Source organism: Papaver somniferum, chromosome 7, assembly GCF_003573695.1.
Source record: "Papaver somniferum cultivar HN1 chromosome 7, ASM357369v1, whole genome shotgun sequence".
Lineage (NCBI taxonomy): Eukaryota > Viridiplantae > Streptophyta > Magnoliopsida > Ranunculales > Papaveraceae > Papaver > Papaver somniferum.
The window spans coordinates 258,509,253-258,523,931 of record NC_039364.1 but is presented as its reverse complement, the minus strand read 5'-3'; the positions used below and the strand labels follow the sequence as shown (position 1 = coordinate 258,523,931).

General features: G+C 35.8%; 1 protein-coding gene and 1 pseudogene across 2 annotated transcripts; both read right to left on the bottom strand.

Annotated features, from left to right (window-relative positions):
* Positions 1 to 204: 204 nt before the first annotated feature.
* Positions 205 to 14,679, bottom strand: part of LOC113300203 — a 54,810-nt pseudogene continuing 40,335 nt past the window's right edge.
* Positions 3,862 to 8,705, bottom strand: LOC113300205 (eukaryotic translation initiation factor 5-like). Of its 2 annotated transcripts, XM_026549414.1 has the most exons (6): positions 8,263 to 8,705; positions 6,147 to 6,971; positions 5,414 to 5,838; positions 5,100 to 5,179; positions 4,402 to 4,439; positions 3,862 to 3,981 (listed from the first exon to the last, which is right to left on the bottom strand). In XM_026549414.1, the coding sequence occupies exons 2-3, from the start codon at positions 6,847 to 6,849 to the stop codon at positions 5,789 to 5,791; spliced, it is 753 nt and encodes a 250-aa protein (XP_026405199.1). In that variant the 5' UTR covers positions 6,850 to 6,971; positions 8,263 to 8,705; the 3' UTR covers positions 3,862 to 3,981; positions 4,402 to 4,439; positions 5,100 to 5,179; positions 5,414 to 5,788. The 2 variants fall into 2 exon arrangements, with proteins under 2 accessions (XP_026405199.1, XP_026405198.1); XM_026549413.1 differs by lacking the exon at positions 3,862 to 3,981 and having other exon boundaries at positions 4,387 to 4,439; positions 8,263 to 8,539.

The following is a 14,679-nucleotide window of genomic DNA, read 5'->3' as shown; positions in this document are numbered from 1 at the left end:
TTAGACATTAGAGAAAAATATAGATAAGGGGTCGTATAAGTTGTTATTTCGTGACCCCAAAAAGCCCCCAAAAACCCACCCTTTTTAAGCCCCAATAATAAGATTCTTTTAGAAGGTATGTGGCAAAGAAATCAGATTACGAAACAGCTAGAAATCAGAAAAGTCCAGAGCTGACTGAGCAAAGAAATCAGATTATGGAACAAATTTCCAGCTTCTAATATACTCTAAGGTATGCTGATTCGTTGATTCTCATTTTACATTGATGATTGACATCTTCAGATTACAGACAAAGTTTAGTTACAGAAAGGAAAAAAGATGATAACAGGAAATGTCAACTACTGTACACAAAAAAAGTAAGAAGAAAATAGACCCCTCCTCATCCACAAGAGAAAAGAAGACACAAATGATTAAATTATAAAACAACACCGTTGTAGTTCCACATTGTGTCACTGTTCGTGAGGTCGTTGATATACATATTTTGTTCTTGGATCAACAATAAGACCCTTCCCTCCATTTACTTCTAGATCATGCCTGTGTATAACCATACAAGAAGAACTCATTCTGCTTATACTATATTGTTAAGAAAAAAGGATGCAAGAAGAACTCAACTGGAAAACAAAGTCTGGAATAGATAACTGCTCACGAGGAACGTGTTTGAACAGCTGCAGAAGCCTATCAACGTAAACGACTTTCCTCCACACCTAAATAACAAGGGAAAATCTAAGGCTGAGGTTTTATAGCAGATTGATACTGACAGAGGAGGATTCCATTCCTAGAACTCTGCCATACACTTGAGATACATGGGTGAGATGCCATCACTTACCTCGCCATCTACAAACAGTTGCAAGCCAAGAATTGCCGTCTTCAACCCTAATGTTGGGTGGAGTACATATATCGCCTGTATATAAATACGTAAAATATCAAACTTCCCGTGAGAAAGAATGTATACTTTAAACAGGAACGTTGAAGAAATGTGTGCTTACATGCAGATTACGCTGGTGTTTCCGACCAAGAATTTGTTGTAACCGCCTCATCCATCCCAAATCTGGTTGACTGTCAAGTCCAAATTGAAAATTCATCAGCAAAAAAAAGATGTTTAGATAAGAAATTAAGAAACAGGTGTTAGATTTTAGCTCTTTAATCATCATTTTAACCACATCTTGAAAATGAATTTGACCCTAGACTAGACTAGTATTAACATGTTCTGAGCTCACTTACTTAATCTCATTAAAACTCCTTCATCACTTTTGTAACACTCAGTCGAGCAATGAAAAAGTACAGATTCTTTACAATTTATACAAATATCATACTGAAAATTCTGAATACGAACTACTGTTCTTTGAAGTCCAAATCTGCTGCCTAATAATTTTACATCATCCTCTTGCTGTTTTTTCAGACCATATACATACCACCATATCTTGAAATAGAAATCGTCTACGATTGACTTATTACTTCCGCCACGATTTTTCACACTCTATTTATGAAGAATTTCATCGGGTTATCAAAAATACCAGTCCAAAAAACTAGATCATACCAACCCTAGTTGAAGAACATGTTTTATAATTAGGAGAAATATAAGTAGAAATCTAGACTTTCAGTTCTGTGGTTATCGTTACTTAGACTTACATATGCAAAACAAATCTGACCCTAGACTAGTATTAACATGTTTTACAGCTCAAATTAACTCCACATATATTCTATAGCATATACCAAACATAATCAGTTCATAAACAGCATTGCAATCTCTCTACTGATAAGTTATTGACTTGAAGCTCTACTTCTATTTCCTCGTGCTTCGATGCTGATAAAACCGACTCTCTTTTTATTGCAAGAGGAAGAGAGTCTTTGTCATGCTTGCGACATGACTATCTATGCATCACGAATAAGAGAGACACACCTCATGACTACATGGGATAGTTCACTATTTATCTTTAACTTATCTAGCCTTAACCTTAAGCTAGTCTTTAGTGTATGATTAAAAACATATCTTAATACTTATTACTTATCCGATTTGACTTTATTTAAAAAGGATTAGCTCAGACTAATTTCCATTTGTTGGGCAGACCATAAAAAGCCAACAACAGGAATTTAAAAAAACTATACAAACTACTTGACATAAAAATTATCTAGCAACTCTTTCATAAAAGATGCAAGTTAGACTGAAACAACGATGAAACAAAGAAATATTCAAATATCATACACGATAAACATTTTTTATGTTGGAAAACCAATTGATATCAGTAACGGCCACCATACTTACAGCTGCAAAGATGCTGCAGAGTGAAAGTAGACAATGAAATACGGCTTCTGTATCAGAGGTTCCAACTCCTGATTATAAGAAGAAAATATCATTAGCTCTTGAGTTGAGTTATATGCAAGAAGGCAGTAATGAAAGACACTAATAATGAAAGACACTAATATCATTAGCTCTTGAGTTGAGTTATATGCAAGAAGGCAGTAATGAAAGACACTAATAATGCCCTACATGGATGAAATAGATAATTTTTACCTTTACTACATAGAGCACAAAGCGCTCCTGATCGAGACATCGCAGTAAAGAGTGGGCTCCTACAACAACAATTACAGGGCGGCCTTCAAAGTCTACACCACCACGATAACTAATATACCAAAAGAAGAATACTAGATGAGAACACAGAATAAATAAGAATTTAAATTTTATATGACATATAAGCTAGTTGAGGTAATAACATTGTTATTCCCAACTGCAACAAATTAAAATAACGTGTTCTTATTTTGATCAACGAAATGCCAAAAACGTCAAAACCTATGATGGGTATCCTAACATATGAAAAGATAATAAACTTACACAATTTTCATATCTGCAATTTCAGAAAGACAGAGAATTTGCTTTTGCTAGATATCTGGAGTGAAGGAGTATTCCTCATCAGCAGATAAAGAGGGACCACCAAGCTCACCAAATCCAAGCAACTTACCACAATTGAAACCACCCTTTGCTTGAGCTGCTGCTTTTTCCCTCTGCTCTCTATGTCTCTCATCTGGATCTCTGCTTATGGACATGAATGCAGGATCCAAGTAGGTATCCAGAAAGGACGAGCTCCTGATAACATAGCATATTCGTGTAAAAAATATATGTAGGGAAGGAAACACAATACTCTGAGGCAATCGAGGAAAACTTCGGAATTTAGAAAGAAAGAAAGAAAAAATATTCTCACTAACCGCCTCATTTTCAACCCATTATCACTGACAGGAAGATCCACTGGAGCAGTTGGAGTCGTCGGGGCAGTCTTTGTGACGGTGGGTAAAGGTTTTATTCTGATTTTGCGTTCATAAATGATTGTTTCACCAATCATCTCCGACATCAGCAGGAAGCTTTGTCACTGCAACCTCCTCCTCTAATATATCTCGAGAGAAGTAAAGTGGAAGCAACCTGTTTAATGGTAAAATGTCAGCAAAGAAATAAGACCCCAGTTGCAGTTACGAAAATAAACATAAAATGGAAGAGTACCTTTTATATATCTCCGTATCAGCTGAAGTGGTAGTACAAAAAACAACAGCCGTAATTTTCTCTTTCTGCTTTTCAAGAAATCGTCGCACCGTCCCTGATTATTGCATATGAGAGATGAGTGATAAAACTCTGTAAATAAATAGAGAATCTCCAAAGAATGAATTAAAAAAAAACTGTAAGAGGCTCTAGAGAGATGTTTTACTTATTGCTACATAAGCAGCTGGTTCGCGAGGGTAATTTCTAGCCTCCTTGTATATACAGCCAACAGCAATGCTGCATCAAGTATGTCAATACGTTAAGTTTTTGTCCACATAAACTGTAGGACCAACAAAAAAAAAAATCATCGATGAATAAACCATCTGCCACACAAAGACCTTTGAAGATCGTTTTCAATAAGAAGCTCCATACAAGAACAATAGCAGTGACTAAGAGCATTCTCCGCTGCGGTACGATACTTGACTGCATATTTGGGGCCCACAGTGTGTATAACCCTCCTGAAAGATAATGCAAACATATAAGTTCAGGTTAAAGTATGAATGTATTAATGCCTCAACATGAAAGGGAAAAGGAATAAAAATAAAAATAATTATTACATGAGTGTCAAGATTGGTACATCAAAATTATGACATGCGCACAGAAATATCTGATCTATACAGAAGCTCGAAAGTACTATGATAACCATGAGTAACACCTCCTCTTTTAGCATGCATGATGATTCTCATAACCAATTTAAATTAATTTTGATAAGATACTATTGCTAGATGAATCTAACGAATGAATCAGTTCTTACATGAAAGAATTTTACAAATACTACCAGAGCTCAGACGTGAAGGATCTCAGGCATGCAGGTTACTAATGTTATAATGTCAAACACACAAAAACACCAAGAAACCTACGTAGCCGGAAGATCGTACGCGTTGGTAATTTTAGCCATGCCTGTTCGACATCCACCCTGTAAACAAGAGAAGGCATGTCAAATCAGTTTACAGGATAAGCTTCTTTAGCAACCCAAAGCAAGCACAACATAAAAACCCTAATGGGTTACTCATTCCACCCTTAGATTTCAATCTGTATTTGAAACTGTTAATCTGTGATAGGAGGGTTAAATTTTTGTGAGGGTGATTTATGTAAGGGTTAAATTTTTGTGAGGGTGATTTATTTAGAAGACCAGTGTGAATGACATATAGCTACTTAGGATTTACACCCTGATTCAATGATCCCACTTGGTTTCTTATGATCTAATCTAATGGCATCATATGTGTAGGAAAACTTCTGAGGAGACGCTGCAGAGTAGCCCATACGTTTTACTTAAGCGACTAATCTTCCCCTCTTCAGAACATTTCCATAGTTTTGCTAAGGAACGAGGAGAAACTACATATGAAGGAATGCATATCAGACGGAAAAGTATCAATGGGTATGTAAGAATGTCAATCCGGATGTCCTTTTGCTGCTCAACAGCAATAACTATAAAGAAAGTGCAGTACACCATGTTTATCCAACACCTTATGCCCATGCAGTAACTAATATCTTCTGATTCAAGTCAAACATAGAATTGAACATTTGAATTGAAATTGTATCTCAAAATTAGCCAGAAGTTAAATTAGTAAATTACCAATGCTGCACATTCTTCGGCCAAACCAGGACCAGCAGCAGCATACAAAAACCAGGGCTACCGTGTGCTTCATCCAAATTCTGTAAATCACACGCTTAAATATATGAGGATCTGAATTGAACTCAAATTTCAAGCATATGACACTTGACTTTTCTATGCACAGTTAGAGACTATCAGAGCTATGACTTTTCTCCTCATAAATCAAACACAAGGCATCAATAATGTGAAAGATAATATGCAACACATGATTGATTTTAACATACACAAAAATTAGAAAACTGAAACACCAATTAACCAAACTTTTCATTGAGTACCTCATTAGTGGATCAACCTCAAGCCACAAATAAATCTTCAAATTAACATCATGATTAACAGGAAACCTCGACGATGCCCCATTACCTCCACTATCTACCTCTGGAGGCGACGTAAGAGGATCCTTTGAATACAAATTTGGATACAACAGAGAAGAATCATCATCCTGAATTGCCAAAGATAACCTCTGTTCTGCATCACTCCAACGCGGAACTTGTTCAAGTTTCACAACATAATCACCACTATCTGTGGGTAACCCTCACGGGTACTACTCTGCATCATCACCAACCCCAGAACCAATTCTTTGCTGCTCCCTCTATACTTACCAAATGTCTTCAAAACCTAACATAATAGTCCCCAGTTATAAACCCCTGAGCTTAAATTTTCAAAATTTTCTTCCTTTCAGCTGCATTCAAAATTATCCTACCTGCGAAAACAAAACCCTAAAATTACAATTGCCCCACTAAGCTCATTAACCCAAATTTCATCTATTCTAGGTAAAATTCTCACGATTGACCAAAAATTGTTGCATTTCACAGAAATTCTTATTAATCTACACACAAATGCAGTTCTCAAATCTCAAAATAAAAAATCCTATGGTCATGATAATGTTGGATTTGAGAAAAGAAGATGAAATTCAACAGAAGAATTCTCTGGAAGATCTGGAATGCGGTGATAATAATAAAAACAAAATAAAGAAACTGAATTTGAGACTACGTGTCGAAAAAATCATACATATTTGTTGTTGCTGTTGTTTGTTTGCAGCAGGTTTAGGCTTTTCCTTTTTAGCATCAGCTGTGGTAAGCATAACCATGTCAGCTGTGACAGCACTCAACTGTTCTTGTATACGTTTTCGAGCTGCTTCCAGTGATGTATCAGTAGCCCACTGAACACCATCATCTTCCTCCTCGTTCTCCTCATTTGCAGCTTTACCATCAGCAGCCTCACCTTCCTTTAGTCTTTTTTTCTCAGCCCTCCTCATTGCCTTCTTATCTTTTCCACCCTTCTTCACTATAAAAGCTGTGAGCTTGTCCCTTACGTCAACATCAGAAACAAAACCACAGGCAGCACACTTCAGTTGGATCATCTTGGTTTTGGTAATAATAACCTCAGTCTCAGGGTTCCCACATCCATAGCACTGGACAAACTTCTTAATAAAGTTGTCAAGCAAACCTGCAAGCTTAGCAGTGTCATGAGCACCATTTACAAGAGCAGTTCCAGTTTTTTCATCAAATTTGGACTGTGCACCGAGCTCATAACCAAAATACTTGGTGGTGTATGACGCAGGCCTGGCCAATGCTTTTGCTATGTCAACCATGTTTACCACATTCGTCCTTATGCCATTTCCACGACCTTCAATCTTTGTTAACATTCTTGGCATCTTGTACCTGTAAAACACATCATCTTTGTCACCAGCACCTATGTTCTGCAACGCCATCCTTCAAATATGAACAGAGTGTGTGATATTAGAGAGAACAATAACAAGCTTCTTTTGTGAGACAGGTTTCTTCTTCGTTCGGACGTAGAGGCTTGGAGCTTTTGTGAGACAGGTTTATCTTCCTACAAATGTATAAATGAAGACATATAAGTACACGACTGCAAGAATAACAAGTGGGAATACTCAGTAAGGTAATTGGAAAAGTTAATATACTCACAAACACACTATGCAGGGATAAAAGCAACAAAAAACTATACAAACAAAGGGTTTAGTCAAAACAATGCTGAAATATAAATTAAGCATAAGTACCGCATTGTTTGAGTATTGTGGATGCATTTATTTCTAAATATTTACGTGTGACCCCACAACCTAATGCTTGTTTTCCTTGCCTAGAAGGTAAGAAAACTAATTTTGTCAAAAAAACAGTGATTTCCAGCATAAATTTCACTATGCTACAAACATGATATTGCTATAGTTCATAAATAAAACAATACGGAGATATATACAAAAAACACAGCAGCAGTCAGTTTCGATACTTTGTAGCAACTTTTATCTCACAATATAATGAATCTATCCCTATCTCTCTGCATTCATCGCCAGTTAAGCCAGTTAACTTGTTCTACAAACATATATTTCAATGGGTAACAGTTGGATTCAATATGTAGAGATCTTAAACATCTTTCTTGATACTAAAGACGACGGGACCATCAATTTTTGGACGACGACCAAAGGGAGGAGTCCCTTAGTGATGAAAAAATGGTGAGTCTGTCCCTCACAATGTTTGTGCAGAGAAACTGAAATTGGTTTTCTGGAAATCACAATTTCATGAAATTAAGCTCAAACTTGGGATCATCAATCAAATTGATTACAGATTCCAGTCAAACGCCATTAAACAAACAGATTCACCACAGTTCAAATTTCTTTAAAATAGCCATCAGATCCGTTGAAATCGATCAATTTCAGTATCATTTTATTAAAAAGCAGGTCTCTTTCATCGCTCGGCCTTCACTGCTTCAGCAGTAATCTAGTTAACTAATGTAATCAGCACCGCCAACAGCCATAACTAGTAAACTTCCCAATCACAAATTGACGGTAACTGAACTATTGCATAGAGTTAAATAACAAACATCAATGAACAAAAATTTCACACAGACTGTGAGTTGGTGAGTTAGCGGAAGAAACATGACACTCATGATACCAATATCAACATTGGAACACCATTAAAATTTAGAATGCCGGTAATGGTACCTAGAGTCTATATCAGAGAAAGAATTATCAGGGCCAGAAATGAATGGAGTATCTTGATTTTGGGTAGACAAGATCATAGTTTACAGGTTAAAAATTAAAAAAAAAAATCATGCATAGGTTTAGTTTGTCAAGACAAGATCATCGAATTGAATTTGAGACACTTACCAGAAAACCAATCTGGATTTAACCCTCCTTCGGAAGTGGAAAGGAAATCAAGAGATGTTTTAGATTTGAGATTTTATCTAAAACCAGAACACACCGGCGAACCCCACTAAGAAATCCCCAAAATCTGATGTCTTTCTTTTGTTTATTCAGTCAGGAAAGCTCTGTTCAGAAAAGGAAATGAAAGGGATAAGGTAAACGACAAAGTAAAAGACAGTGAGCGTCTTTTTTGACAGGATGAATCTTGGCAGACCGCCAGACCCCCGGAAAAAGCTGCATACTTTTATTGAAAGAAGCAAGCATGTAAATGAAATGAAAAACACCTGAACGAATTCCAGAAACATCAATTAAACTGCTGGCTTTTATTGAAAGAATATCAAAATTTAAATTTAATCTCAAGAATAGTTATCCAGACTTGATGCACATAGTGTATCAAACTGTTATAAGTTATGTATTAATTCAAAACGATTCTATAGCGAGTATGACTACTACTGATTAACTTACTTCATTCTCTCTCAAATCCTTACGAAATGGGTGCTAATTTTCTTCTTTTTGTCCCGAGTGTTTCAATGACTTTGATTTAATAAAACAGCCGCCAATGTACTTTTACACGTTTGGCAGTGCAGATACCTGACTCATTTCTCTAGTAGTTATTTTTAAAGTGAAAAGCTCATCTATTGATTACAATTAAGTTCAGAAGTTACAACACCAAAATGCTCTGGCTAAAATTACCCAAGATCAGCTGTTTTATCAGTCGATACATCGACTTTATATGTTGTAAATGTGACTGATGCCTGGCAGGAGAAAAACCAAAGAGTGCAACAACACCAACATACTACGTTACCGATCCAGAGGCCCAAAAAATGCAATCACTCTCTATGCTCTTCAAATAAATCTTCCACTGTAGCTAGCCAACCGAAACTTCAATTGACAACCTCCCCTAAGAGCCATTTCCACGCATAAATTTGGCTTCCTGGTAAAAGCTTCTGGAAGACTCAAATTTTCTCTTCTCCACGCACAAATCCAGACAAACAATTGTAAGAAAGATTCAATAACGTCAATTCTTTAAGGAAATTAAAAAAACCAATGTAATTATATATCAGTTTATATCTCATCTTTATAATAGTGTCACCGGCCAATGCTTACTCCAAATGCATAGCAAATAACACATTCTTTACTTCCCATAAACATCCAATTGAATTTTCTAGTCTAAATACTACAAACATAAAGCAAAAACGCAAGGGTCCAATCACCAGTTGAGAGCCTAAATTTTGACCAAGTTATTACCAGCCAGACACTCTGGAAGCATACTCATACATCGATTGATGCTGAAGAGATGCTAGTCGTTCCATCTGATTTCTTAATCTTCTTTTGATTTATTGTCTAAAGTGCACCTAAGTAGAAAGCTATATATGATTTCTACTATATTCATGGTATCAGTGGATAACAAAGGCTCAAAGACTTCTTACATTTTCAAGTTCAGTAAGATATCTTCAGCATGCTCGGATGCAGTTAGTCAGTAAGCTTACTCGGCAATTTTAAGCGTTCTTAGCCTACAATTACATCAAAATGATTACAATGCATAAAGTAATGCATAAACCTGCAACATCTTCGGATTATGGAGATGCTATAGGTATAAATTGTTTTTATATAATAGGTTTCTCTTTCTTCTGTATTACGTATTCTCATTTCTTCTTACTTGAAAAAGAGTTGGCACATTTTAGAATTTATCTTCTGTATTATGTATTATCATTTCTTCTTACTTGAAAAAGAGTTGGCACATTTTAGAATTTATATGTAGGTACAATTAAATATTTTCTATATCGTCCCTTTACTTTATATGTAGGTACGTATAGATCACCCCGATTTGATGATGATATTGTTGATTTGGCTCTGCTTAGTATCTTCTTTAGTTGTCTTGCCAATATGGACCTTGATTAAAATTCAATCATAAATTCGAATTTTTTTTTGGTTTGATTCATAGATAAATAGAGATAGATAGAGAATAACCTATGGGGACTTTTGGATGTATTGAGTTGGCGAGAAAAATAAGAATAAGATAAGAAAGAGTTAGGGCTTTGAATTACTTTGAAGCAAATTAAAAGAGGGAGCAAACACAAACATGAATGAACATGCTTAGTGAATTTACATTACCTAAAATCTTCACTGTATAACCTTTTTTGCTGGATCTATTATCATCATTATCACAACTAAACAATCACATCGACCCTCTCCTGCACAACAGAAACACAGAAATAACATCAGTAAGCATGCTTATTGCTAAGAGAAAGACGGAGAGGGAAAAAGAGTGAGATAAATAAGTTTTTGTGATTCATTAAACAACTTGTTCTTCTCTTCTTTTCTGGTTTCCCTTTCGAGTGTGGATCTCCCAGGTATCTTTTTTTGGTTGTGGTCTAATCCGAGAAGAAGAACTCTAGCTAAAAAAAAGCCAAATATGTTACTCTAGCTAAAAAAACATGTAGATTTTTTATTTAATAGTCACTTTCCTCAACACATTCATCTGAAGCGCAGTGAAATAGGAAATGAGAAAAAAATGTCTTTATACACACACAGACAGCCAGCTAAATTTTACTGTTCACCCATGGCACCAACTGGCCTTGTTATTCCATATGTCAGTAATTTCCACATCAACATATTGCAATTACTTATAAAATGATAGGAATCGATGACTACGATACCTATATACTGACTTAATGAACCTTACCATTTTAGAATACAAAAAAGGACAAAGTAAGGAATTTCTGGCAGAATTATAAATGATGGCATATTTCCCATTTTGATCATGCTGATAGGGTGTCAATCTAGATATCTAATGAGGCCTTCCCAAGAGGTGCAAATCTCTTAAGCTTTAACATTTGCTTGGATACAATATTCTCCTCTTGCTACTCCTTCAGTGATGCCAAATAAATTTGCAATTAAAGTATCACATCCATACAGGATAACACCTCCCCATAAATATTATTCTGCAACTTTCGGTCCATTTGCACTCCAAATGCCTAAGATTAAGCATGATTTCAAGAGTCCTACGTCCATTAAGGAAATTAGTGGGTGAGCTAAAATAAAATGAAACTCAAACAATAAAAATTCGTCACAGTTACAAAGGCATCATTTTCATGACTAAAAAGTAATGTAAGCTAAATTACTAAAATTATAACATACCTAAAATTATTCTTTTGTGATTATACAATCTTCTAACATTACTTTTCCTTTTAATCATTTCATAAACACCATATTGCGTTCCTAGTTTAACTACAAAATTTCAATTCTGGTACCTTATGCATGTGAGTAACTGTGATGGTATCCTCAGGTCATTAACTTGAAGTTGCCTATGTTGTTTGCAATTCTGATGCGTGTCCGTGAGTGCAATCAACTTAAATCACTTATTTCCACACAATTAACTGGTAATATAATGGAAGCAAGGATCGTTCCCACGAAGAGCAGGGAGTTTAGTTGTCACAAAGGTCACAATTGGGGGGGTTTTGTTTTAGATTGTAAACAAAGTAAATAAAGCAATTGAAATTGAGTTGCAAGCAATAAGGAGAGATATGACTGAGGAATCCTTCTTCGTTACTAAACCGTCAATGAGTTAATATATTCATCCATTCATCATTAATCATAGAGTATCATCAACCGTGGGATAACAACTAGCGCAGTGCTACCCCCTAAAGTCCTTTGGTCACTGGATACTAAACGCTCGAATATCAGATTCTATTCACCCAAGCCACCAAGTAGTAGCGCACTCAAGGTGTAACTTGGTAGAATGCTTTAGGTTTTAAGACTTAGGTTAATCTTAGTAGTTAGACTCGTAGCGCAAGGTCCACTTTCTAATGTTGTTCTACACGCGATTGCTTCACAGAATCCCTCTGTAAGGTCTCACGTTTTCTATTTGTGTAAGGATTGTTCAACAATTACACGGATATCCTAACCCTTTACTAGCAATAGATCAATTAATAAACTACTTCAGTTGGCCACCTAGAGAAATCGATTTATCAATCATAAGCATTAATCAAAATAGAAGCAAGCGATAATCATATGAAGAAATCAAACTAGATGTATATATTAAACCAAATCAAGTCTAGAACTTAGAATTCATCCTCAATCAAGTATGGGTTTAGCTATTCATGGATGTAGGAGCATCCATGTTATACAATTGATAAACTAGAGAAGAAATCGTTACAATTGATGAGAACCGCTCCGAACCCTAGCTTTTCTTCCGTTATGTTGTTCCTCTCCTCCAAGACTTGCAAAAAAATGTAAAAGAAGTCTTCTTAATGTTTGGGAGGTCCTCTTATATATTTTTCAAGAGATATAGGTATTAGAATCCATCCGGGACCAAGTTTCCTTGATTTAGATGTCAAAATACGTCAAAAGGGACCCCATGGGTCTATCTCAGTCGGCATTGTCGAATATCCCAATGCAGTACCGAAAGTTGGTGTCTAAAATACACCTTCTCTGCACGAAATACGTCTACTTTCGGTATTGCTTTACCAATGCCGAAAGTGGGGGTCCAAAATACATCATCTCTGCCCGAAATGTGGTTACTTTCGGTATTGCTTTACCAATGCCGAAAGTATTGTTGTAGATTACCAATTTTCGTCTCAACTGTTTTGGCCGCAACTTCTTCGTCCGAACTCGGAATGACCTCATTCTTTCGCCGTTCTCATCATAATCGAATTCTCTTCAAGATGGTGATAAGAAATCCCGAATTTGGATGAGTTGAACTTGGTCTTCTAATCCTTCATATGGTTTCGACTTTCTTTGCTCCTTTTCGTCGCACTTCTTCCACTTCTTTCGTCTTTAGACACTTGGATCTTTGGAAAACTTCACTTTGTAACTCTTTTGTAGCCCTTTTCACTCTTATTAGGATGATTCACCTGATTTGACACATAAACTAGAAAATAATCATAATAACAAGTAATATGCAAGAATTATAGCTAAAACAAGTATGGAATTGACATTCTAAACATGTAAATAAGCACTTATCAAATTCCCTCACACTTAGCTTTTGCTAGTCCTCGAGCAAACTACCTAAAACAAAAACTAAATACAAAAAATCCAACTTCAATGCGTTCCAGCTTCCCAAGCATCCAAAGAGCTATGAGGACATAGAGTTTCTGCATGCTAGTAATAAGAAGTTAGAAATACCAAAGAACATATTCATTCTTAAATCTTGAGTGAGAAATAACCACACCATAATGAGAGAATGCGTGTTTGAGAGCGATCAATAAGCATTTCGCCTCGACTTCTGCCTCACTAAAAAGGATTTTATGATATTGCACTCAATAAGACGACTTTTTTATGGGTCTCACATGTGTGCAGGTAGGAATGAAGAGAGAAATCCATACACACGTTGAATGGTGGAAAGGGAACCTTCCGAATAATTTCTGAAGACTCCACAAGATCGTGGAAAATAAAGACATTTTTCTGATGATCTCGAAGAAAGGAAATCAACCATTATTATTGAAAATAGAGGATGAGAGTACTTACCACCTTCACATCTGATTGCAATGATGAAAACACCACTCTCACAGCGTCCAATAGAAACATAGTCTTCCTTTGGCTCGTCTTCTTCATCTTCTTGGTCTTCGCCTTCGGTCTTCAACTATTAATGATAAACTCTTGAACTTTGTAGAACTTCGACAATTTATAACTCTTTTCCTCAAATTCCTTGTTGCTTGAAACTTCTTTATAGATTTTTCTTCCTTCCCCACGGCTTTATTAAATAAATAAAAACAATTTAACAAATTTTTCTTGTCTCATTTTTTTTTAATTTTTTTATTTAGTGAGACAAGAAAAATGATACAAAAATAACAATGGAAATAGCCATGGTTGAAGTATTTTACCGCTTGCTTCTTCACAACTTGTAATGTCTCATATCATAAACTTCACTAACTCTCATCTTTTGATTTTCTTCGCTCTTGTACTTAGTCTTCAAAATATGTGTAAAAATCTGCTCATTGTATGTTGCTTTACTTGGATATGAAATTTTGCTCTTCCTTGTATTGTTGCTTGTAAACCTAAAATGTCTTCAACTTTCCTTGTAGATTTTGATATCGCTCTTTGTTGATGATGGTGGTGTTTCTATGGACCCGTTGTTGGCGAGAGAGAGAGAATGGTGCTAACTACAAATTAAACTACAAGAAGGTGGTTTTCATCTATAGACGTCACCCTTATGATTGACAAAATTAGCACTCAAGAGATCAAAGAGTAGTTCTTCTATTGGTGGGAGGTTGGTTAGCTCACCATTCTACCCGGAATTAACGTACGGTGACACACACTCAAAAGAAAGCTCTTTAGTCAGTTACAAAGAAAATTTAGTCTGGTGCCTCGGTTGATATGAAAATAGGTAATCTTCACTAATGATTGATCAACAACTCTAATAATGCATTTCTCCCTGCT